At 40.9% G+C, this 22,310-nt stretch overlaps 1 protein-coding gene across 1 annotated transcript in view; it reads right to left on the bottom strand.

Annotated features, from left to right (window-relative positions):
* MYOCD (myocardin) overlaps window positions 1-22,310 on the bottom strand; it is a 101,690-nt gene that overhangs the window by 33,129 nt on the left and 46,251 nt on the right. Inside the window, exons 5-8 of the mRNA XM_007948055.1 lie at window positions 21,271-21,446; window positions 17,977-18,102; window positions 2,911-3,155; window positions 591-744 (exon numbers count right to left, since the gene is read on the bottom strand). Coding sequence (XP_007946246.1) covers window positions 591-744; window positions 2,911-3,155; window positions 17,977-18,102; window positions 21,271-21,446 — 701 coding nt within the window. The remainder of the gene's footprint in view (window positions 1-590; window positions 745-2,910; window positions 3,156-17,976; window positions 18,103-21,270; window positions 21,447-22,310) is intronic.

Below are 22,310 nucleotides of genomic sequence, written 5' to 3'. Positions count from 1 at the left end.
ATGTCACTTTAGTTTTGTGTATTTCACTGTACATAAATTATATTTCAATAAAATGCATTAAAAATATATTAGATGGAAATACATACTCCTGATATATACAACAAAGGTGTGTATGTTGAAGACACTTATGACATTTATGAAAAGCTCTTTACATGGTTTTGACTTTTCTTGTTTCACCAGAGATTAACAAAAGTCCTGCACAGAAGGGGCACCACTGACTTAGAGCCTTCTAGAAGCATATACTGATCTCATATTTATGGAGCATCTACTCTGTGCTAAGTTCTTTCTTGTCTATTACTCCATTTATTCTCATAAGAACTCATTTTTGTAAATGAGGAATCTGAGACTCAGAAAATTAAAAAATGAGCCCCAAATGGCATAGCCAGTAAAAGAGTGGAACTGGGAGACTGTGGTCTCTGCTCTGTGAGGGTTCTCAATCACAACAGCAGAAACTTCTGTCACCCATGTGAGTCACTCCCAACTCTTCACCCCTCCCACTGTTTTACTCAAGAAATGAGTTGGCAATGTGGTTGCTAACAACATACGGCTGAAGTTTTTTTTTTTTAAGAAAATCATGTCTAATTCTATACCTTCAGATCATCCAGATTTGATGGGAGTGGGCCTGGCTGGAAAGAAGAGACACCAGTTTGTGCAGAAAAATTGTTTTTGACAGGAGACAAAGGAGTGTTGCTCAGTGGTGTTGAAGAAGTGTTTGAATTTCTGACCATCTGTTCATTCGTTTCCCTGAAAAACAGAGAAAAAGGAGTACTTAAAATATTGTCAAATAATTATGCTGACAAATAAGTCAATCACAGAAGGACAAATATTGTATTAGTCCATTATTGTGAAAGTAAAGGAAAGGTTTATATATGGAAGGAAATTTTCTTTGTTGGTTGCCAGGGGTGGGAGGGAAGGGGAGGGAACATTGTTAGATAAGTTGAGGTAAGTATTGATTTTGGTGCAGAGAAGGGCAATGTACCAAATATGAGTGGTCAACATGGTCGCATTGAGGAAGAGGAAGACATATAGAGGTACATGGGAGGTGCAGACAACAAAGATGAACCCTCTTCACATACAGTACTGCACTGTCAGTGAAGGAAAACATAGTTATACAGGTGGATAGATGAGTGGACAAGCTGAACTATTAGGTATGTCTATGCAGTGGGGAGTGCACTCAAGACCATGAATAGGGTTGGTAGGCAATGGTTCTAAAAGTGTATTTGTATGTTCTGTAAGAATTCCCAGGTGTATGGTAGAGCTGACAAGGGACAAGGTTGTAGTCACTTCTTGGGCACAGCCAGCTACCCAGAGGGAGCAAGTAGTTGAATCTGTGGGCTTGGGACCATAGTCACAAGGGACATCAAGCTCAATCGGCATAACATACTATACAAAACATTGTTCTACCTCCTACTTTGGCAAGTAGTGACTGGAATCTTAAAAGCTTGCAAGCAGCCATTTAGAAGCAACGATGGGTCTCTCCTTGTCCAGAGCAAAGAAGAATGAAGACAACCAAAGATTCATGGGAAGAATTAGTCCTAGCTACTGGTACACCATGCAATCCACAGCCTATATGACTATGAGACCAGAAGAACTAGATGGTGCCCGGCTACCACTGTCAGCCCTCGGAGGGGGATCTATGTAGGAGATCCTGAATAGAGAGGGAGAACAATGTGGAACAAAACTCAAAATCATTTGGGGAAAAAGAAAGGGGAGGACAAGGTTTGCTGGTCTGATGTAGCCTGGTGGAACCACTGAGACTATTGTCCCTAGCTGCCCTTCAGGTCTGGAACTGAACCTGTACCTGTGGCTTCCAGCTAAACAAAAGACAAGCATCTGAGTTGAACATTTACCTGAGGTGGATGCACTCCTTGGAGAGAACAATCATGGGAGAATAGATGGACTGTGTATGCACAGTGAGACAGCTCAGGGGGCAGAAGTGCATGGAGGGAAGGACACAGGGAAGAGGTAACTATTGGGAGGAAGTGGGAGGGGAGCTGCTGCATTGCAGTAAATTATAGTCAATGTCATAAGACAAAGTGTATGTGAATTGTTGTATGGAAAGTGAACTTACTCTGTAGACTTTCATCCAAATCATGATCAAAAAGTATTGTCAAATATATGTGTGGTAACTTTCATTGAGAGCTTGATCAGAAATTGTTTACAAGGGTCAGGCAGATAGGGTGAAGAAAACAGTGTGGGCTAGAGGGCAAGTGGCAAGTGACACTTCATCTTAGTTTTGAGTAGACAAGAGGGAGCGGTGGAGACTATGGGTTAGGGAAAAGTACATGCCAGCCAATGGTTTACCAGATTCACTGCACTGGGAGAGCATGTGCAGACTGTGTAAAGCTGGTTTGTGCTCAGCACTCGGTATGATAGTCAATACGCTCTAAGGACAGAGGCAGATGAGGGAATCCATATCTCTTCTTTATAGTTGGGGAGACTGACTATTTAAAAGATGACCTAACAATGTGGTCACAAAACCTGGGCTCAGGAGTCAGTCTTTGAAGTTGCCATTCAGTCGTTCAGCTCTACTGCTTCCCACCCCCTAGGTGCTGAGCCAAGTCATGACCTATGGCCAATATTGGAATCATTCACAATTCTAACATTACATTCTTAGACAGTTTCTCCTCTCTGATCCACCATTCAATTTGGCAATGCTCAGACAAACATTCCTGTTTCCCAAAGAGACCTCTTACCAGGAACATTGATTTACGTGCCTTCTCCTGGCCTTATGTACCTGCAAAAGTGTGCATGGTCTCTAAACAGAACCATATTCTGAACATATTGGATAAGGATATGGTGTAATTTGAGACTCTCTGGGTAACAAGGTGCTGGCCAGGGTGCTGCAGATAGAGACAAGCCTTTCTCCACCTCTGCCCATAGCTACTGCCTCTAGCTTGCCTGACTTACTTGAGCTGAGCCTGGTGGACCCCAGAGTAGTTGAAGCGGTGCTGCTGCTGCTGGCTGAGAATCTGGAGCTGCAGGAAGAGCTGCTGCTGCTGGAGTAGCCGGGCATAGGCCGAGTCCATGGGTGGGGGCGACTTCTCGGCCTTCTGGTCTGGGGGGATATACTGGTGATACTTGAGCTTCTTCACCTTCGGCTTGGGGTCCTTGGGCTTTTTGTGGCGGTTCTTACTGTCACTCAAGGACTTGGACTATGAAGAGGATGAGGATATGGAATGTGCTTAGGAGATAGATGGGAATATCTTGGCATCATGGATATACTATGAAGAAGTTTGGTATGATAGGCATTTTTCACCCCAGAAATACAATCCCCAAAATACAGCAAAGGCATGAAGCACAGAGAGATCCTAGGACTAAATATGCATTGTATAAATGAACAACTCTACTATAAATGCATCTTGGAAATCTCAGGAATCTTGGAAGTAGCTCCAGGAATTTTTACTTGCCAGCATAGAGAATGGGTTGTAAGACTGTTCAATGAATGCACTTTCCTAACCCCAACCAACTAATGGCTAATAAAAGATGTGCTCAGGTTTTATGGTTTATTCATACGTTCTTTCATATGTATACATGGAATCACGTTTAGTTAAACACTTCCTAAAGTGACTTAATAATAGGCTTACATGATAGTAAGATTGTATTTGAAAACCCGGAATGCTGGTCTCTGTTGTTTTGGGCCAAAAAAGTTAGATAGACTCTTCCTGTCTATCCTCCAACCTCAAAATTCTGACATATGATCAGGAAGTAACACTCTCAGAACTAACGATAATTTACCCCTGATCTGGCCACCCACTGGAGCCATTTTTAGAAATTACCCATTCCAAAAAAACCAAACTCACTACCATCAAGTTGATTCTGACTCACAGGGACCCCCATTGGGTTTCTGAGGTGGTAAATCTTTATGGAAGCATATTGTCCCATCTTCCTTCCATAGAGTGGCTGGTGAGTTTGAACTGCCAACTTCTGGTTAGCAGTCAAATGCCTTAGGCACTGTGACACCAGAGGTTCTTCAGATATCCATTATGGAGGATGATTTGGACACTTTGAAGGAAGTTAAAGATTCAGGGTAAGAAGTTAAGACAAACCTTTCTACCACTTATTAATTTTTTGACTGTGGCCCAACCACTTAATTTTACTTCTCATATCTGCAAGTTGGGGAAAATATTCTTGACTTTCTAAGTAGGTGATCAATATATGGAGTATAAAAGATAATATTTAAATAATTGAGAAACAGATATCAATGAACAGTTGTGTGTGTGTGTCCATATACACACAAACATATATATAGGGAGAGTGAGCTCTGGTGGCACAATGGTTAAGTGTTTGACTGTTAATGGAAATGTCAGTGGTTTGAACCTACTACTACTGCTTAGGAGAAAAGAACTGGCAATCTGCTCCCATAAAGATTTTATTGCCTAGGAAACCCTATGAGGCAGTTTTACTTTGTCATATTAGGTGTTTATGTGTCAGAAGCAACTCAATTGTGTGTATGTGTGTGTGTGTGTATACTAGAGGGCTGGTAGTTCAAACCTACTAGCCACTCCTTGGAAGGAAGGTTGGGCAATCTACTTCTGTAGTGATACTGCCTTGGAAACCCAAGGAAGGGTCACTATGAGTCAGGTCTGACTCAAGGGCACATAACAACAACACAGGAGCTCTGGTGGTATAGTGCCTAAGGCATTTGACTGCTAACCAGAAGGCAGGCAGTTCAAACCCACCAGCCACTCCTCCGAAGGAAGGTTGGGCAATCTACTTCTGTAGTGATATCGCTTTGGAGACCCAAGAAGGGGTCGCTACGAGTCGGATCCGACTCAATGGCAGTGCCATTGTGTTGTTGCATTGTATGTATGCATATATATATATATATATATATATATATATATAGTATATAAAGAGCTCCTGTGGTATAGTGCCTAAGGCATGTGACTGCTAATCAGAAGGCTGGCTGTTCAAAGCCATCAGCCACTCTGCAGAAGGAAGACTGGGCAATCTACTTCCATAAAGATTAACCACCTTGGAAACCCAAATGGAGTCACTATGTGTCAGAATCCACTTGATGGCAGTGAATTTAGTTTGTATATAACCAAAAAACCAATCTCACTGCCATTGAGTTGATTTGACTTATAGCAACTCCCATTGGGTTTCTGAGGCAGTATATACTCTACTTCCATAGTAATACCACCTCAGAAACCCAAGGAGAGGTCACTATGAGTTGGCTCTGACTCGACGGCAGTGATACATGTATGTTTGTGTGTGTGTGTGTGTACTGTATCTATGTGGTATATAAATAGTGTATCTATAAAGTATACAAATAGTATATATAGTATATATATATACATACATATATAGGTAGATATTCTATATATATATGTATAAACATCTGTCAGTTTGTCGTACTGTGGTGGCTTGCAAGTTGCTATGAATTTAAGAGCTACACACATATTTCAAATAACAGCAAGGTCACCCATAATGGACAGGTTTCAGTGGCGCTTCCAGGCTAAAACATACTAGGAAGAATGGCCTGGCAATGTATTTCAGAAAATTAGCCAATGAAAATCTTATGGGTGACAACAGAATGTTGTAATACAGTCCTGGAAGTTGAGTCCCCTTAGGCTGGAAGACACACAATAGCTGCAACAGTAGAATCAAACATTCCAATGATCATGAAAATGAAACAGGACTGGGAAAAATTTCATTCTGTCATATATAAAGTCGCTATGAGTTGGAGCTGACTTGATGACAACTAACAACATCTATATCTATATCTATGTTGTTAGTTGTTATAGACATCTGTATCTATGTTGTTAGTTGCTGTTGAGTCTGTAACTATACCTATTTCTATTTTAATATTCCAAAATCAAAAGTCCTCTATACATTAGAAAGAAGTACATATATACATTAATCAGCTAAACAATATTAATTTTCAAACTCTTTTTTTTAAAAAAAGGTTGCAATGAAACAAATAGATGTCATGACAAGATTTTTTGAGGGTTTTGGGAAACGGTAGAGAGAAAGTGTGGTAACAAATGTGTCCACAAGAGAGAGCTCCTGAATAGTTGGCAGACACATACTGGCTGCTTTCGCATTTCAACCGCAAAATACACATCTCATTGTGATATTTTCCAAAGGAGCCTACAACTTATTTTTCTCTGACTCAGCACTTTGCACCCCTGAAGGCACTTTTCTTTTCTTCAAGAGGCTTCTTCCTGGAGACTAATGAATAATGAACCCAAGTATTACCGTGCATTGGCAGCTTCTGTTCTACTCAGTCATTGATCAGTGGTCTAGTTAGTCTTTCTCACCTGCACCTGGAGAATCTCCACAGGGCATCCACCACCAGCTCTGCCCTGCACTGCTCCAGTTTAGCTTCTGTTTCTACCCTGCCCTTGCCTTGCCTTGTCTGGAGAAGGACAGGGACTGCAGTCTAGCAGCTACGTGAGGGATTGAGTTTTCCCCTCATGTTGCCTTAGCTCAGGGACTCTAAGCATTCCTCAAAGTACCAAAGAGGTACAGACAACAAAGATAAGCACTTTTACATACCCAATACCGCATAAGTAATAACAAACATAAATCTATGGGTAGATACATAGGTAGGCAGGCTGAATAATCAGGTATGTCTAGACGAAGAGGAATATGTTCATGGACATATATGGGTTTGGCATTTCTACATATATGTTTGTATGTGCTATATGAATGTCCATATAAGTAGAACAACAGGGGAGCTCTGGTAGCATAGTGCCTAAGGCACTTGACTGCTAACCAGAAGGCTGGCGGTTCAAACCCTTCAGCCACTCCTCAGAAGGAAGATGGGGCAATCTACTTCCGTAGTGATACTGCCTCAGAAACCCAGGGAGGGGTTGCTATGAGTCGGGACTGACTTGACGGACAGCATGTGACAACAACAACAACAGGGGACAAAGCTATGATAACTTCTTAGCCACAGTCAATCATCTTGATGGACTGAGTTGTTGGGCCTGTGGGCTCAGGACCATGGTTGCGGGGGACATTAAAGTCAATTGGCATAACATACTACACAAAAACACAGTTTTACATCCTACTTTGGTGAGTAGTAACTAGGGTATTACAAGCTTGCAAGTGTCCATCTAAGATGCAACGGTTGGTATCTCCTCATCTGCGGCAAAGAAGAATGAAGAAAATCAAAGATGAATGGAGACAATTAGTCCAAGGGATTAGTGGACCATGTGAACCTCAGCCTACATGACATTGGAGCCAGAACTAGATGGTTCCCAGTTACCAATGTCAACCACTAGGAAAAGGATCAGTGTAGGAGATAGAGTAGGAGAAAAATGTGGAACAGAAAAATCATAGAGAAGACTGGCCTTACTGGTCTGATGGAGACTGGTGAAAGTTCCGGGACTATGGCCCCTAGGTAGGAGCCCTGGTGGTGTAATGCCTAAGACATTTGACTGCTAACCAGAAGGCTGGTGGTTCAAACCCACCAGCCACTCCTCGGAAGGAAGATTGGGCAATCTACTTCCGTAGAGATACCCCCTTGGAAACCCAAGGAGGGGTCGCTATGAGTTGGATTCGACTGACGACAGGGAGTTTATGGCCCCTAGTTACTCTTTAGGCCTGGAACTGAGCTCAATCCCTTGACTTCCAGCCAAACAATAGACAGATATACAGAGTGAACATTTATACCAGGTAGGTACAATCCTTGGAACAGTCAACCATGGGAGATCATAGGGGTGGTATTTGCACAAGGAGATAGATCAGAGGGTGGGAATACATAGGAAAGAGGGCAAAGGAGAAGGTGACCACAGGGAGGAAGTGGGAGAGCTGTTGCACTGTAGGGATTGTTTAGGAAAAGAAAAAAGAAGGTACCAAAATTAGATTACTTTCCCTGATTAGGATAGTGAGGACAAAGAGACAACTAAATACATGTAAATACATACATTCATTTTTTTTCATCCCAGGGGCTAAAGACAATCAAACAAAACAAAAAAAATCCCATTGCTGTCAAGTTAGCAACCCCATAGGACAGAGTAGAATTGCTCCATAGGGTTTCCAAGGCTGTAATCTTTATAGAAGTAGACTTTCTCATCTTTCTCTCACAGAGTGATTGGTGGGGTCTAACTGCTGACCCTTCTTTTAGCTGCCAAGTGCTAATCAGTGTGCCACTTAGGCTCCTTCAGGAGATATGAATCTTGTATTATTAATAAAATCAGTTGCTTTCCAGTTGGCTCCAACTCAGGTGACCCCATGTGTGTCAGAGATGAACTGTGCTCCATAGGATTTTCAGTGGCAATTTTTTTGGAAATAGATCATTAGGACTTTCTTTCTAAGTACCACTGAGTTGTCTTGATCTTCCAACCTTCCAATTAGTAGCCAAGTGAGTTAATATTTTGCACCACCAAAGGACAATACAGTATTAATATCATTTCAGAAGTGCATGGCCAACAGAAGGGGAGCATATTCATCTGTCTTGAACTCACTGCCATTGAGTCGATTCTGACTCATGTCGACCCCATTGGGTTTCTGAGGCTGTAAATCTTTATGGAAGTAGATTACCCCATCTTCCTTTCATGGAGGAGCTGGTGGGTTTAAACCACTGACCTTCTGGTTAACATCCAAATGCCTTATCTACCACGCCACCAAAGCTCCTTATTCATCTTTCTAAATCAGCAAAAAACAAAAACACAAAACCCAAACCCATCGGCAGTGAGTTGAGTCTAATTCATGGCTGCCTATGTGTTACAGAGTAGAACTGCTTCATACAGTTTTGGACAGAAGCAGATTGCCAGGCCTTTTTTTTTTTTTTTTTTTTCTGTAGTGGCACTAGGTAGGTGCCCCGACCTTTTGATTAACAGCAAAATGTTTGTGCCTGCTAAGGACTTAAAACAGAGATTTGTAAATCCAAATTCCAGTGCTAGAAAACCCAGGAATAAATATGTGGACCAAGTTAGTATAATGCCAGAGGGAGTTGGGGTCAGTCAGTGGCCAGAGTGTGCATGTCTTCCTGAAGGCATTCAGACTCAAATATGCACACAAACTTGGGTCTGCCAAGCAGCCCCATCAGCCCACAAAGCACTTGCCTATTCTGACCTGCACAGTGAAGTCCAATCTCTAGTTTGCCAAGGAAGGCAGTTCACCAAATTTCCTAAACCTACCCCCCCTCCCCAATAGTTTATACCTTTTGCCTCTTTTCTGAATAGTTTTCTGCTCATTTGGAACTTGGCCTCCACTGCTTATACACTATGGCCAGCTCAAACCCAGGCTCACCTGGGAAGCTCTTTCTAACCCACATTGATGTCTCCTTCTCCATCTGCACTTTTCATGTAGCATTTTGAGGGTGCATGATCATGGTCACAACTTAGCATATGTTGTTGAGATTATGGGGAGAGGTTGTAATCCAGTTCTCACTCTGCTCCCTAAGTGACACACACTCATGGGAGGCTGTGGCCACCTGGGGAAGGGATAGCTTTCTTTTTTTTTTTTTAAATTGTAAATACACATAACATAAAATTCACCTTTGAACCATTTTAAAGTATACACTTTAGTGGCATTTACTACATTCATTATGTTGCACAACAATCATTGCTATCTTTTTCCAGAATATGGCGGTGTAGTGCCTAAGGCATTTGACTGCTAACCAGAAGGCTGGCGGTTCAAACCCACCAGTCACTCCTTGGAAGGAAGATTGGGCAATATACTTTCATAGAGATACTGCCTCGTAAACACAGGAGGGGCCCCTATGAGTCAGAGACGACTCGATGGCAGTGAGTTTTCTTTCTTTCTTTCTTTCTTTTTTTTTTCCCAAAAGAAACCCCATATCTGTTAAGCAGTCATTCCCCATTTTCTCTTTTCCCCAGCCCCAGGTAATCACTCATCCACTTTCCATCTCTATAGATTTGACTATTCTGGATATTACGTATAAAGAGAATCATATGGTATGTGACCTTTTGTGTCTGGCTTCTTTGACTTAGTGTATTTTCAAGGTTCATCCATATTGTCACATGTATCTATATACTTCATTCCTTTTATGGCTGAATAATATTCCATATGGGAGCTCTGGTAGCATAGTGGCTAAGGCACTTGATTGCTAACCAGAAGGCTGGCGGTTCAAACCCACCAGCCACTCCTCAGAAGGAAGGTTGGGCAATCTACTTCTGTAGTGATACTGCATCAAAAACCCAAGGAGGGGTCGCCATGAGTCAGGTCCAACTCGATGGCACATAACAACAACAACAACAACAATATTCCATATAGAATATTATAGATACACTCAGCTTGTTTATCCATTATCAGTGGATGGACATTTGGATTATTTTAATCTTTTGGCTATTATGAATAATGTTGCTTTCAATAGCCATGTACATGTTTTTGTTTGAGCACCTGTTTTCAATTCTTTTGGATATAAATCTTGGAAGGAGTCCTGGTGGCACAGTGATTAACTGCTTAGCTGCTGACTGAAAAGTTGGTGGTTCAAAGCTATCAGCTGCTTGGTGGGAGAAAGATGTGGCAGTCTGCTTCTGTAAAGATGAAAGCCTTAAAAACTCTATGGGGCAGTTCTACTCTGTCCTATAGGGTTACTATGAGTAGGAATCAACTTGATAGAGTTTTTTTTTAAAGTATATCATGGAGTGGAATTGCTGGATTATATAGTAACTCTATATGACCCAGCAATTCCACACCATGATATACTTTTAAAAAAAATTCTATCAAGTTGATAGGAACTCTATAGGAACTCTAGGAGCTATGGTAGCATAATGCCTAAGGCACTTGACTGCTAACCAGAAGGCTGGCCGTTCAAACCCATCAGCCACTCCTCCGAAGGAAGATGGGGCAATCTACTTCCGTAGTGATACTGCCTCGGAAACCCAAGGAGGGGTTGTTATGAGGCGGGTCCAACTCAACAGCACATAAAAACAACAACAACATAACTCTTTTCTTAACTTGTTGAGGAACTTCCAAACTGTTTTCTAAAGTGAGTGCCCCACTTAACATTCCCACCAGCAGTGTGTGAGGCTTCCAATTTTCCCACATCCTTGCCAATACATTACACTTCATTTTTTAAAAAAATTATAGCCACCCCAATGGGTATGAAGTGATATCTCATTGTGGTTTTGATTTACATTGCTCTAAAGGAGCTCTGGTGGTGTAGTGCCTAAGGCATTTGACTGCTAACCAGAAGGCTGGCAGTTCAAACCCACCAGCCACTCCTCGGAAAGAAAATTGGGCAATCTATTTCCGTAGTGATACTGCCTCAGCAACCCAAGGAGGGGTCGCTATGAATTGGGTCCAACTTGACGGAACATAACAACAACAGTGACTAATGATGTTGAGCATCTTTTCCTGTGCTTGTTGGCCATGTGTCTATACCATCTTTGCAAAACTATCCACTCAATTCCTTTGAGGCACCTCTTTCTTACTTGTACACAGCACTATAAGGGCAAGTGGTGCCCCTTATATGTCAACTGGACTGTAGGCACTTTGAGAGCAGGAATTATGTTTTATTCAACTTTGATACACATTCCCTCAGTGCCTGTATTGATAGCCCTTTCTCTTACACAGGATTTTACAGTTTTCAACAAGTGTCCTTGTGCAATCTCTCATTGGCCTTATAAGAATCCTATAAAGCCAATAGGGCAACCTATTTTCCCCTAGCTTGCGTGCTTTCTTCTTTGCGAAGCCCTCTAAACCAAACCAAACTGAACTCACTGCCATTGAGTCAATTCTGACTCATAGTGACCTTAAAGAACAGAGTAGAATTGCCCCCTATTGTTTCTTATGTGATGGATTACATTGATTGTTTTTTCTAATGTTGAACCATTCTTACATACTTGGTATGAGTCCCACTTGGTCATGATGTATTTTTTTTATATGTTGTTGGAGTCTATTGGCTAGAATTTTGTTGAAGATTTTGCATCTACATTCACGAGGGATATTGGTCTGTAGTTTTCCTTTCTAGTGGTGTCTTTGCCTGGTTTTGGTATCGGGGTTATGCTTGCTTCATAAATGAATTTGGGAGGACTCCATCCTTTTCTATGTTTTGGAATAATTTGGGTAGGATTGGTGTCAGCTTGTCTCTGAATTGTTGGTATAATTCTCCAGTGATACCATCTGGGCCAGGACTTTTTTGGTAAATTTTTTTTAATGACTTGTTTAATTTCTTTTTTTTTATGGGTGTGTTCAAATTTTCTACCTCAGTCTGTATTAGTTTAGGTATGGAGTGTGTTTCTAGAAATCTGTCCATTTCTTCTAGGTTTTCAAATTTGTTGGAGTACAGTTCTTACAGTATCCTGATATTATACTTTTTATTTCTGTTGACTCTGTTGTGACATCACCCATTTTATTCTCCCATAGGGTTTCCAAGGCTATAAATCTTTATGGAAGCAGACTGCCTCATCTTTCTCCTGCGAAGCACTTGGTGGGTTCCAACTACTGACTTTCTGTTAGTAACCAGATGCTTTAACCACTGTGCCACCAGAGCTCCTTGTGAAGACCTCTACTATCCTCTTACTTTAGAAATAAGGAATATGTAACAACTGGTAAAGCACAGGCACTAACCAATCATGATGGATGCTGGTTTTCAGCTAAACCACTGTATCAGCTGGCTGTCAAACCCACTCTTTACTGAAACTGATCAGGCCTTCTGGGTTCCTATCACACTTTCTTAGTACAGTGAGACTGAGCACTTTGCAGATTTGAAATATGTAATATTAAATATTTTGAGAGCAATTAATAAAATTTCACTTCATATATAATCTTAGAAGAAATGTAGATTATTTCCTCCTTGCAATTAACAAAATTCACCAATAGTCGCATAATTTCAAAACTGTAGAGTTGAGTGAATCATAAGCTGGGCTTAAGCTATTGTTGTTTGGTAGGAGTCCTTTACTGGGAAACTGAAATATCTGCTATCCATTTAGGACATGAAAAACTGCTTTTGCTTATATGTCATGGAGGGGACTATAGGACTGTTATTTTAACATTGATTCTTACTTCAATTTATAACATTTTTATCTATATATCATCTATATATCTACTTCTATCTCTTTCTCCCACCACTCATCTGTGAGTTTGATGAACTATAGTGGCTTGCTATGATGCTGGAAGCTATGCCACCAGTATTTCAGATACCAGGAGGATCACCCATAGTGGGAAGATTTCAGTAGAGCATCCAGACTAAGAAGGACTAGGAAGAAGTACATGGCCAAGTTCACTTCTGAAATAAGGCTACTGAAAATCTTACGAATACCAGGGAAACAATGTCTGACATAGTGCCAAAAGATGAGCTCTTTAAGTTGGAAGGCATTCAAAATATGACTGGGTAAGAGATACAACATCAAGGTAGAGTTGACTTTAATGACATGGATGGAGTAAAGCTTTCTAGAGCTTAATTTTCTTTTGAATTACCACTTGTCTTTCAGTTTGCCATACTGTGGTGACTTGCATATTGCTATGAGGCTGGAAGCTATGTCACTGGTATTTCACATACCAGCAGGGTCACCCATGGTGGACAGGTTTCAGTGGAGCTTCCAGGCTAAGACAGAGTAGGAAGAAAGACATGGCCAGGTCCACTTCTGAAAAATAAATGGCCACTGAAAATCCTACAAATACCAGGGAAATATTGTCTGATATAATGCTGGAAGATGAGCTCCTTAGGTTAGAAAGCATTCAAAATACAACTGGGAAAGAGCTGCCTTCTCAAAATAGAGTCAGTCTTCATGATGTGGATTGAGTAAAGCTTTCTAGACCTTCATTTGCTGATGTAGCACAACCCAAAATGAGAAGAAATAGCTTTAAACATCCATTAATAATCAGAACATAGGATATATGGTGTATGAATTAGGAGAATTGACAGTTGAAAAAAGGAAAGCATAAAAATCAATATCCTAGACGTTGTTGTTGTTGTTGTTATGTGCCGTCGAGTCAAACCCGACTCATAGCGACCCCTCCTTGGGTTTCTGAGGCAGTATCACTACGGAAGTAGGATTGCCCAATCTTCCTTCTGAGGAGTGGCTGGTGGGTTTGAACCACCAGCCGTCTGGTTAGCAGGCAAGTGTCTTAGCCACTATGCTACCAGAGCTCCCATCCTAGACATTAGGGAGCTGAAATAGACTGGTTTTGGTCTTTTTGAATCAGACAATCATATGGTCTACTATGCCAAGAATGACAAATTGAAGAGGAATGGCACTGCATTCATTGTCAAAAAGAACATTTCAAGATCCCCCTTACAGTACAATGCTGGCAGAAATAATATAATACCCATACACCAACAAGGAAAGCCAGTTAATAATAACACTATTCAAATTTACACACCAACCACTAAAGCCAAAGATGAAAAAACTGAAGAGTTTTACCAACTTCTGCAGTCTGAATCTGATCAAACATACAATCAAGATATATTGATCATTATAGGTGATTGGAATGTGAAAGATAGAAACAAAGAAGAATAATCAGTAGTTAGAAAATATGGCTTTGGTGATAGAAATGATGCTGAGGATCACATGATAGTATTTTTCAAGATCAATTACTTAGTCATTGTAAATACCTTTTATCAACAACATAAATGGTGACTCTACATGTGGACCTCACCAGATGGAATACACAGGAAACAAGTAGATTACATCTGTGGAAAGAGGTGATAGAGGAGCTCAATATTATTGGTCAGAACAAGGCCAGAGGCTGACTGTAGAACAAACCATCAATTGCTCATATGCAAGTTCAAGTTGAAACTGAAGAAAATTAAAACAAGTCCATGAAAACCCAAATATGACTTTGAGCATATCCCACCTGAATTCAGCAACCATCTGAAGAAAGATTTGACACATTGGACATCAAAGACCAGATGAGTTGTGGGATGTCATCAAGGATATCATACATGAAAAAAGTGAAAGATCATTAAAAAGACAAGAAAGGAAAAGAAGACCAAAATGGGTGTTAGAAAAGACTCTGAAACTTGCTCTTGAGAAGCTAAAGCAAATGGAAGAATTGATGAAGTAAGAGAGCTGAACAGAAGATTTCAATGGGCAGCCTTAGAAGACAAAGTAATATATTATAATGAAATACAAAAAGACCTGGAGTTAGAAAATCAAAAGGGAAGAATATGGTGGGCATTTCTCAGGTTGAAAGAACTGAAGACAAAATGCATGCCTTTCATGGCAATACTGAAGCATTCTAAGGGGGAAAAAAAAGGCTCTGGTGCACAGTGGCTAAAGCATTCAGTTGCTAATAAAAAGGCTGGTGGTTTTTATCCACCAGCTCCTTTATGGGAGAAAGATGAGACAGTATCCTTCCATAAAGATTTACCACATTGGAAACCCTATGGTGCAGTGCTACCCTGTCCTAAAGGGTCACTGTGAGTAATAATTGACTTGAAGTCAGTGGGTTTGATTTTTGTTATGGGAAAAATATTGAATGATGCAAGAAGCATCAAAGATGAGGAAGGAATACACAGAGTCACTGTACCAGAAAGAACTGGGTGGTGTCCAACCATTTCAGGGCATAGCATATGATCAAGATTTGATGATACTGTAAGAAGAAGTCCAAGGTGCACTGAAGGAAATGGTAAAAAAAACAAGGCTTCAGGAAGTGATGGAATACCCACTGAGATGTTCCAATAAATTGATGCAGGGCTAGAAGCACTCACTCGTTTATGCCAAAAAATAATGGGAGATAGCCAACTGACTGCAAGAGATCCATATTTATGCCCATTCCATAGAAAGATGATCCAACAGAATTTGGAAATTATTGAATGATATCATTAATACCACATGCAAGTAAAATTTTGCTGAAAATAATTAAAAAATGGTTGCAGCAGTATAATGACTGGGGATTGACAGAAATTGAAGTGGGATTTAGAAGAAGACATGGAACAAAGGATATCATTACTGATGTCAGATGGATCTTGGCTGAAAGCAAAAAATACATAAATATGTTTGCCTGAGTATTATTGATTATGCAAAGATATTCAACTATGTGGATCATAACAAAATATGGATAGCATTGCAAAGAATGGGAATTTAATTGTACTCATGAGGAAACCATACTTACAGCAAGTGGCAGTCATTTGAGCAAAATAAGGAGATATGGAATGGTTTAAAATAAAGAAAGGTGTGCATCCGGATTGTATCCTTTCACCATACTTATTCAATCATATGCCGAGCAAATAATCCAAAAAATTGGACTATATGAAGAACAGAGCATGAGGATTGGAGAAAGATTCATTAACAGCTTGCAATATGTAGATGGCACAACGTTGCTTACTGAAAGTGAAGAAGACTTGAAGAAACACTCATTGATGAAGATCAAAGACTTTAGTATAGATCAAAGACCTTTAGTGTAGATTACATCTCAACATAAAGAAAACAAAAATCCTCCCAACTGGACCAATGAGCAACATAGTGATAAACAGAGAAAAGATTGAAGTTGTCAAGGATTTTATTTTACTTGGATCCATAATTAGTGCCCATGGAAGCAGCAGTCAAGAAATCAAACAACATATTGCATCAGGCAAATCTGCTGCAGAAGACCTCTTTAAAGTGTTAAAAAACAAAAATGTCACTTTGAAGACTAAGGTACACCTGACCCATGCCATGGTATTTTCAGTAGACTCATATGCATGGGAGAGCTGGACAATGAGTAAAGAAGACTGTGGAAGAATTGATGTATTTAAATTGTGGTCTTGGCAAAAAATATTGAGCGCACCGTGGACTGCTTGAAGAACAAAGAAATCTATCTTGGAGGAAGTACAGCCGGAATGCTCCTTAGAAGCAAGAATTGTCAGATTTCATCTCTCATACTTTGGTCATGTTGTTGTCAGAGGGGACCAGTCCCTGGAGAAGGATATCATGTGGGGTCTAGTAGAGGGTCAGCGAAAAAGGGCAAGATGGATTGACACAGTGGCTGCGACTTTGGGTTCAAGCATGATAACAATTGTGAGCATGGTGTAAGACCTGGGAGTGCTTCATTCTGTTTTATGTAGGGGCACTATGATTCAAAACCAACTTGAGGGCACCTAACAACAGCGTCTCTCTATGTATGTATATATATATATATATATATATATATATATATATATCTTCCATAATCATCATTTCAGCATTTATTAAGAGGTGGAGCTAGAGCTGAGAAACACGTTCCTACCTCAATTAGAAGTTATTTGGGATAAAATTTTATGAAGACGGCCAAGAGACTATCAGGCAGTTAATTTAGGAGAGAGCACTATGTGAAGTATTAGATATAATAGTTTTAATAGAAAATTAAATAACAAATTTAATTTTAGTAGAAAATTAAGGCAAAAATATGCTATAACTCTTACAGCTATTTGTCTAGGACAAATGTGACTCCCTTCCTTTATCTTTATTTCCATAGGGTGATGGACTTGTGTCTTATATTATGCAAAGTCTTCGAAGTTGCTTCTCTTGTGCAAAATTCAGCTGCCCAATACCTCATATATATATATGTGTGTGTGTGTGTGTGTTTACATGTATATATGTATATATATATGTGTGTGTATATACATATATAAGGAATGTGTGTATATATATATATACACACACAACACAAACACACATAAATACACCTCACTGTTGTCGAGTTGATTCTGACTCATAGAGACCCCTCCTTGAGTTTCCGAGGAGGTATTTCTATGGAAGTAGATTGCCCAGTCTTCCTTCCTATTTTATAGCAGTAACAATTCCTGCATGCATTGTAATCAGCTGTACCTTTCTCTAAGATCAGTTCATGATGTTTTTTAAGTCAGGAGCACACTGGCTGTGCTGTGCTCCAAAGCAAATGCAAACACACAGACTTTTCTGCAGGTGGAGCCCTACACTGTGCTGCACAGATAAGAGAATCTTCGTCCACATACATTTATGGCTCATATCTGAATTCCTGCCATGGGATGCTCCTAGTGGATTGCACCTAGCTGTGGGTCTGTGTGACTTCCTCATGTTGTAGAAAGCTCAGCATTGAGGGGCTCTGTGGGCTGTGGGCTGGGGGAGGGCTATGTTATGGGGGAGGGCTGTGGAGGTTAGCCCCTACCTTGACAGCAGTGTGTATGGGCATTGGGGTGCCAAGGGGGCCAAGGTCCTGCTTCCTGGCATCTGACTGGTTGCCTTGCTGTGATGCTGAGTCATTCCTGTCATTTTCTGAGCCAGAAGCACGATCCTGAAATCCAAATATCAGCATTATTAGGATGATGGGGGAAGTCTGTGTGGCACAGAAATTTTAAAGCTGAGCCCCTGACTCACAGCTTTAACATAGCTTCATATTATAGTGGAGCAAGAGTCCTGTATATCATTTATCATACATATGAGGACACTTTGGAAAGAGAAAGGGGGCTATATTAATAATTATTCCACACAACAGGTGTGAAGTTGACCTGTTTTAGGCAAACCTGGACTTCTGGTCATCCTGAGTAAAAATCTGACCTGTCTGGGAGATGTTCCACCTGTTGAACTTGATAATGGGATGGAAAAAGAGATGAAGGAAGAGTGGGCACAACACTTTCAGAGAAAGTAAGAGGATGAAAAAAGCAGAGGAAAAGAGTGGTAGCAAATAGAGGGAAAGTATGTGTGTGTGTGTTAAAACCAGTAACCTAACCAGTTGCTGTCGAATCAGTTCTGACACATGGCAACCTCATACATGTAGAAGTGCTCCACTGGGTTTTCAGGCTGTGACCTTTCAGAAGCAGATCATCAGACCTTTCTTCTGAGGCACCTTTGAGTGGGTTTGAATTGCCAATCTCTTGTTTAGTAGCCCATTGCTTAACTATTCACACCACCTAGGCATCCATGTCTTAGAACAATATAAAGCCTTTATGAAATGCATGTTTCTGCCTATATACGACTCCAGATGAGTTATTTTCTTCTCTTCTACTCCCACATTCTCATGCTGTGACTCTGATCCAAAGGGGCAGGCCAGGGGCTACTCATGACCTCCTACAAATGGAACAAGGGAGTGAGACCCCTTCCCTGAGCCCTCCCAGCATCAAAGATCTGTAGGACGCTTTGCTCTCCAAGCCTCAGCTTCCTCATCTGTCAAGTGCGGTTGCTGGGTGAAATGAAACAAAATGAGTTTGCATGTGGCCTGGCATTGGTGAATGTTCCTTTCTTCTCCTTCCCCTCTTAGGGTTAAGCAGAAAAGAACTTTTCTTCTCAAAGTGTTCTTAAATCAGAAACTGAGGAATTTACTGTCAGAATAATACAGACAAATGGTCTGATATACTGTTTGATGTTATCAAAGCAGTTTCACTGCAAAGACCAGCTGTGGCATGCAGGGGAAGGAAAAATGCTTTGATTATAAACTCTTGCACAATAAACATATGAATATTTGTTCTGCTTTTAATGCCTTCCCTTTCCCTCCCATTCTACATTTTTTTTTTTTTCCCTTGGCCACCTTGGGAGCCTTTGCTTCAAAGGCATGAAAAACTACATGATGACCACCAGTAACTACCATGGATTAGGGAAAGAGGGCCCTGGATAATAATTAGTATAATTGCTCCATATATTTGTATGGTGTTTTACAGCTTGCAAAATGTTTTTGAATATACCATCTAATTGTAATCTATTGACCAATCCTGTGTGGCAGGAGTAAACTCTTCCTACTACAGGGAAGGGGACTGAGGTCAGAAGGGTTTGCTCAGAACTACTAAGTAACAGAGATAGGACTTAAAGTGCTCACCTCTCCCTGCCTGTGTTTCACTCTTGTGTGTGAATGCTCAGCCCCATCTCCTCTTAAGGGCCCCTTGAATACTGTCATGTGAGGCTGAGGAAAAATGGGGGCAGTGGTGGTTCAGTAGTAGTATTCTCACCTTCCATGTGGGAGACCTGGGTTCCATTCTGGTCAGTGCAATCACCACACGTCTGTCAGTAGATATTGCTATGATGCTGAACAAGTTTCAGCAAGTGCCCAGACTAAGACAGATTAGGAAGAAAATTCTGGTGATCTATTTCTGAAAATCAGTCAATGGAAACTGTATGGGTCATGATGGTCCTATCTGCAATCGATTATAGGGAGAGTACAGAACTGGGCAGTGCTTTATTCTGTTGTGCATGGATGAGGTCATCATGAATTGGGGACTGACTCAATGACAGCTGACAGGACAGAGTAAAAGCTCTTATCAAGCTTCCAAAAGTGGGGTCTCTGGGGGTTTGTGGGGTCTCTGTGTTACTCCTAGAGGCCACACATAATTAGACCTCATAGAGCCTTTATTCTTCTTCTGCCAGAATCAGCATCAATAATACCTACCCAGAGGGGATTGTGACATCAACTGAGGAAGTGTTTTTGAAGCACCTAGCACCATTTCTGGCACAGAGTGGGCATGCTGTAGCTGTTATTGTTGTCATTCTTTATCATTACTGTGTTCAACATCTGTTCCTCACTTCTTGAGGGTTTCTGGATTTGTTGAGAAAGAGTTGAGTGCTATGTTTGGAATGGGGCTGGAAATGGACTTGGTAGTGGCCTGGTAGCTAGAAACTTTAGAAACTTGCTAACTGTAGATCTGCTCTGTAGCCAACTGCATTTCTTCCTCCTTACTCCTCAAGGACTATAGAGTGACTCCTCACTCACTTTAAAGCCAGTCCTGCTCCAGAACTTTCTAGCTGGGATATTGTGGACAAAGTCATCTAATCTCACCAACCCTCAGTTACCTTGCCTGTAAAAATGGAGACAAAACTTATCTACTGTAGATATGTACTGGCGAGTACTGGCGTCTTAGTGCCTAAGGCATTCGACTGCTAACCAGAAGGCTGGCGGTTCAAACCCACCAGCTGCTCCTCAGAAGGAAGGTTGGGCAATCTACTTCCATAGTGATACCACCTCAGAAACCCAAAGAGGAATCACTATGAGTAGGATCTGACTCAATGGCAGTGAGTTTGGTTTGGTTTAGTTGGTAGAATACATGTTCAATAAGTAAGTCAGAGTATAGTTCTGGGGATTTCCATTCAATGTTTTCTGGAGACTTTTGCCACTATATACCCAATCCTGCACAGGGTGGTACAAATAGATAAGTGCTGGACTACTAATCAAAAGCTTGGTGGTTCAAACCTAAACAGAGGTGTCTTGAAAGAAAAGCCTGGCAATTTGCTTCTGAAAGGTTACAGCTGTGAAAATGTATGGCATGCAGCTCTACTCTGACACACATGTGGTTGCCATGAGTCAGAGTTGACTAAACGCAACTGTTTAGTTTTTGGTTCTGGAACTGAATAGAATGAGAAGAGGCATCAAGATGACACATGGTCAAGAGACATCTCTGAAGTCTCTAAAAAAATCATTTATGTCAGTGTTTATTTTTAAGACTGTAATGAAATTACAGGCCAAGGAATGTTTGCTTACCTGGATTGTCCCCAGGGGGCCTGCCAGAGGGATCTCCACAGGTTTAGTGTCTGCTGGCGATCCCATGGAGACTTGGGGGTCTTCACTTCGAGTCTGATCTGGAGAGAGCCCATCGCTGCTGCTGTCCTCTTCAAAGGTGAATGTATCTGCTGATTTGGAGAAGCTCACCTGGTTACCTGAGTGAGTGAAACCCAAGAACTGGGTCAGTGGCTTAGGGAACATCAAAAGACTTTTGGAAATGTTTCAGTGAGTTACGGTTTATTAGAAGCACGCATGTATCTCCTTGGATTTGTTTCAAGTTCAAAGTAAGAGTTCAGGTATATTTAAAATTATTTAGTTTTTCATATATTTATTCCAAAGGAACTTTGGTGGTATAGTGGTTAAGGCATTTGGCTGCTAACTGGGAGGTCAGTGGTTCAAACTTATTAGCTGCTCTGCAGGAGGAAGATGCAGCAATCCACTTCCATAAAGATTATAGCCTTGGAATCCCAGTGGGGATTACTATGAGTCAGAATCAACTCAGTGGCAGAGGTTTGGTGTTTGGATATTTATTCCAAATGGGAGTTTGGGATTGTTATAAAAGTGCTCTGTTTTGGTGGAAAAGAATGAGTGAAATATCAAAAGTCTATCATTGTTTGTTAAACTTTATTCTCAGGTTTATCGATTTTTTTCAGCTTTTCTTTGTGAACTTGGGAGTCCCTGAGTGTTGCAAGTGTTAATGTATTCAGTTGCTAAACAAAAGTTTGGGGATTCAAGTCCACTGAGAGGTGCCTCAAAAGAAAGAACTGTCAATCTACTTCAGAAAAATCAGCCATTGAACACTCCATGGATCCCAGTTTTACTCTAACACATAGGGTCCCCATGAGTTGAGGTCCACTCAATGGCAACTGGTGGTGGTGGTCTATGTGAACCTAATTTTTGTTGTTATTGTTGTTGAAAATATACACAGTAAAACATTGTGTTGTTGTTGTTGTTTTGCCATCGAGTCGGCCCCAACTCACAGCGACCCCTCCTTGGGTTTCCGAGGCAGTAAAACATAG

This window comes from Orycteropus afer, unplaced genomic scaffold (assembly GCF_000298275.1).
Source record: "Orycteropus afer afer isolate SDZICR_OR568_19922 unplaced genomic scaffold, OryAfe1.0 scaffold00199, whole genome shotgun sequence".
Taxonomy (NCBI): domain Eukaryota; kingdom Metazoa; phylum Chordata; class Mammalia; order Tubulidentata; family Orycteropodidae; genus Orycteropus; species Orycteropus afer.
This window is presented reverse-complemented; position numbering and strand designations above follow the sequence as displayed.